Source organism: Ixodes scapularis, unplaced genomic scaffold (assembly GCF_016920785.2).
Source record: "Ixodes scapularis isolate PalLabHiFi unplaced genomic scaffold, ASM1692078v2 PGA_scaffold39__5_contigs__length_11793443, whole genome shotgun sequence".
Classification (NCBI taxonomy): domain Eukaryota; kingdom Metazoa; phylum Arthropoda; class Arachnida; order Ixodida; family Ixodidae; genus Ixodes; species Ixodes scapularis.
Genome location: NW_024609867.1, coordinates 1145750 through 1149653, shown reverse-complemented (window position 1 = coordinate 1149653; position 3904 = coordinate 1145750). Strand labels below are relative to the sequence as shown.

Genomic DNA, 3904 nt, shown 5'->3' with positions numbered 1-3904 from the left:
AAGAACGGCCACAGCGCTATCTTGGGCTTGGCAGCTAGCGAGCAGCTAGGCATCGTCAATCGCGCTATTGAAGGCGTGTCGACGAGCAACACCGAAGCAGTCTTCGAGGAATTCCCGCAGCTTTTCCACGGAACCGGGCGTACCCCGAAAGAATACAAGATGGTGCTACGCAAGGACGCCGTGCCAATCGTTCAGCCAGCTCGAAGGGTTCCCCTGTCGCTGCGAGAGCCTCTTCGTGCAGAACTGGACCGAATGGAACGCGAAGGCATCATTCAGAAGGTCAGCAGCCCGACGGACTGGGTAAGCCCGTTAGTCATTGTACTAAAAAAAGACAGCAAGTTGTGGGTATGCATGGATCCCAGAAGGATTAATGAAAACCTGAAAAGAGAACACTACCAAATGCTTCGTAGAGAAGATATTGAAGCGGACTTGGCAGGCGCGAAGTTTTTCTCGCGTCTAGACGCGAACGCGGGGTTTCACCAAATCCCACTCGACGAGCAATCATCCAAGATATGCACGTTTGCCACGCCGTTCGGCCGTTATCGCTTTCTACGCCTTCCATTCGGCATAGCGTCAGCTAGTGAGGTGTTTCAAAAAGCCCTCAACGAAGTGTTCGAGGGCCTTCCTGGCATACGTGTATACGTGGACGATGTGCTGATCTGGGGTGCGACTAGGACGGAGCATGACCAGAGGCTGCACGATGCACTAAAGGCAGCTGAAGCAGCGGGCCTAACTTTTAATGCAGCCAAATGCCAATTCGGCGTTCAAGAAATTTTGTTCCTGGGCGACATCATTAGCCACAAAGGCATTAGCCCCAATCCCGCCCTTGTGGACGGTCTTCTCAAAATGCCAAAGCCACAAGACAAATTGGCAGTACAAAGGTTGCTCGGGGTTGTTAACTATTTTAGCAAGTATCTACCGTCACTTTCCCAGCGCACTTCGACTCTGCGTTCCCTGATCAAACAGGACGTCATTTTTGAATGGACACCTAATCATGAAAACGAGTGGCAAGCCATATGTCAGGATCTAAGCGAGGCACCGCTGCTTGCTATTTTTGACCTAGGTTTGGAGACGAAGATAACTTCAGACGCATCTCAAAGTGGCATTGGCTCCGCACTCCTACAACGTCATGGGGACTGCTGGAAACCGGTCGCTTACGCGTCGAGAGCGCTGAGTGAATCGGAACAGAGATATTCGCAAATTGAAAAAGAGGCTTTGGCGTTGGTTTTCGGTTGCGAAAAGTTTAACCATTTTGTGTATGGTCGCCCACTCATACTCGAGAGCGACCACAGCCCGCTGATAAACATATCTAGGAAAGGCATAGCCGATATGCCGCCAAGAGTGCAACGTTTTTTCCTACGATTGCTCAAATACGATTACACGTTGATATTTGTTCCTGGCAAGCAGATGGCCTTGGCTGATATGCTCTCTCGATCTCCTGCTCCTGGGAACAAGGGGGCCGCCGACACGGGCGACGTAAAAATTCACGCCGTCACAGTCGTATCAGGACTCGTAAGTGAAAAAACGGCTGCGAAACTTGCACACGAAACCGCTACTGATCCGTATCTTAGCGTAGTACTACGAAAGCTCGGGAGGGGAGACGAAGTGGAAGGGGCGCTGAAATCGGTTGCCGCCGAACTTTCAGTAGTAGACGGCATACTTTTGAAAGGAACGAAAGTAGTAATTCCCACGAGCATGCGCAGAGAGATGTTAAAGAGGATTCACGCAGGCCACCTTGGCACGGTAAAATGCAAAGCTAGGGCTAGGCAATTAGTCTACTGGCCGAACATAAACTCTGACATCGAGTCGTTGATCCAAAGCTGTCCGACCTGCAGAACATATGCCTATAAGCAACCACCAGAGCCTCTGATTCTACAACCAACGCCCACTCAACCATGGTACCGTGTCGGTGTCGATCTCTTTCAGTATTCCGGAAGACACTATCTGTGTGTTTACGATTCGATGTCCAATTTCCCAGAGGTGGAGCTCCTACCCGACACAACAGCCACCTCGGTTATTGATAGACTGAGTGCTATATTTTCGAGATACGGCATCCCAACGGAGGTATGCTCAGATAACGGCCCACAGTTTAGCAGCCACGAGTTCGCGCTGTTTGCAAAGCATTACGATTTCAAACATGTGAAATCCAGCCCGCAATACCCCCAATCTAACGGGCTCGCGGAAAAGGGTGTACAAATAATCAAACGCATCTTAAAGAAAACGAAAGTTGCAAACGAATGCTTTTGGCTTGGCATATTAAATTACAGGGCATGTCCTGTCGAAGATGGTCGGTCTCCTGGCGAGCTGCTGCAAGGAAGGCGGCTGCGCACACCCGTGCCGGACTTCGATCCCCTTCCTGTGATACGGGTCAAGAAACACCGACAGACAGGCCACAACGAGCGGGTGCTGCCCCGCCTTAAAAACGACGACGTGGTACGCCTGAATGGAGCGTCATGGGCGCGGAAAGCCAAGGTAGTTGGATCAGCCGGGCCGCGTTCCTTTTACGTGCGTACGGAGAATAATACCGTACTTCGGCGCAACCGTCGACACCTTTTAGCGACGAAGGAAGAATGCGAGGTCGACTTGTCAGACGACGAAGATTCGGACAACGACCGGGCCTCATCACACGGAATGACATCCACAGCGCCAACCATCACGACGGCTCTACAAACGGCAACTACGACGACTCTACAAGCGGCAGCTCAGCAGCCAACGGTTCAGCCACCGCGAAGGACAACACGACAGAAGCGGCCTCCGGAGCGATTGGGTTATGACGAGATCTTCCAGCAAACGAGCCAGAGGTGTTGAGCTCAGCGGTGAACGACCGTTGGGAAGGAGGATGTATCGTATCAGATCAAGGCGGACAAGCTATCTGGATGCTCCATTGCCACGTGCCTTTCCTTTGTCCTCTACTACACTAACCCCTTTCCACCTTCGGCTATATAAGTAACAACACGGAATAAACCAAAGCATTGTTATCCTGATACCCGAGTTGTCTATTCTTACCAGCCCACACAAGAACGATACAGTTTCCTTTTTCGCTAAGCCCTCCGCAACGAAGAAGCCGCCACTGCGCCTGCGCGCCGATGGCCTTGACTGTAGAGTTCTGGGTATCGTAACGGGTTGTGGAGGAGCGTCGCGTGACGTCGAAAACAGTCAACGAAAGCTCCCTGTGATTGTACAGAGCGCGAAACCGTCAGCGCGAACAAGTGATTGTTGGTTTTAGCTGTTTGTCTAAAAAAATCACAAGACTGCCATCAATATTATTAGTGTGTTTGGAAGTGCTCATTTGGGCCACTAACCTAAGCGGTAAAATGTGGTACCTTCTAATACCATTTCGAAGTAAAATTCGAAAAATCGCCAAGATCGTGTTCGTGGTAACGTTGTCGCGTAGTGTACATAGTCCATTTCGTAGTTACGCGTTTTGGGGACCATCTTGAAAGAAATATATTAAGTTCTTCAAGTAAAAATATATTTCGTTGAAGCATGTCTGAAAGTATAGCATATTTTAAGAATACGTTTACAAGCAAAAATATTTCACGAAGTAACCGAATTGCTCGCCTGCACTTTTGCATTATTTGCATTAACATGATTTCGGGACATAGTCTTAAGCAGAAAAACTGCGCTAACCAGGATTAGAACGATGGACACTTTTTGCGAAGAGGTTGAGATGCGCAGGGTTTTAAACCAACGGGTTCAAACGGGACAAATTCAAACGTAAAATATGTCAAGGCTACGAGTTTAAATATGAAGGGCATTTCGGGAACGGGTTGAAACGGGACAGGTTCAAGCGGGAAAGGTCGTTTCGGGAATCGGTCGAAACGGGACGGGTTCAAACGGGAATGGGTTGTGTCGGGCTACACCCCTAGCGCGCGGCTGGTGATGTCTATTTCTCGGGAACACC

General features: G+C 49.9%; 1 protein-coding gene across 1 annotated transcript; it reads left to right on the top strand.

Moving 5' to 3' along the window:
* Nucleotides 1-1873: 1873 nt before the first annotated feature.
* On the top strand, nt 1874-2808 carry LOC121837001 (uncharacterized protein K02A2.6-like). The gene has a single exon (XM_042292202.1). The coding sequence runs from the start codon at nt 1963-1965 to the stop codon at nt 2806-2808; it is 846 nt and encodes a 281-aa protein (XP_042148136.1). The 5' UTR covers nt 1874-1962.
* Nucleotides 2809-3904: the final 1096 nt, after the last annotated feature.

Coding starts and splice junctions, on each gene's coding strand:
- LOC121837001 (XM_042292202.1), top strand. CDS start 1,963: ATGTCCAATTTCCCAGAGGTGGAGCTCCTACCCGACACAACAGCCACC.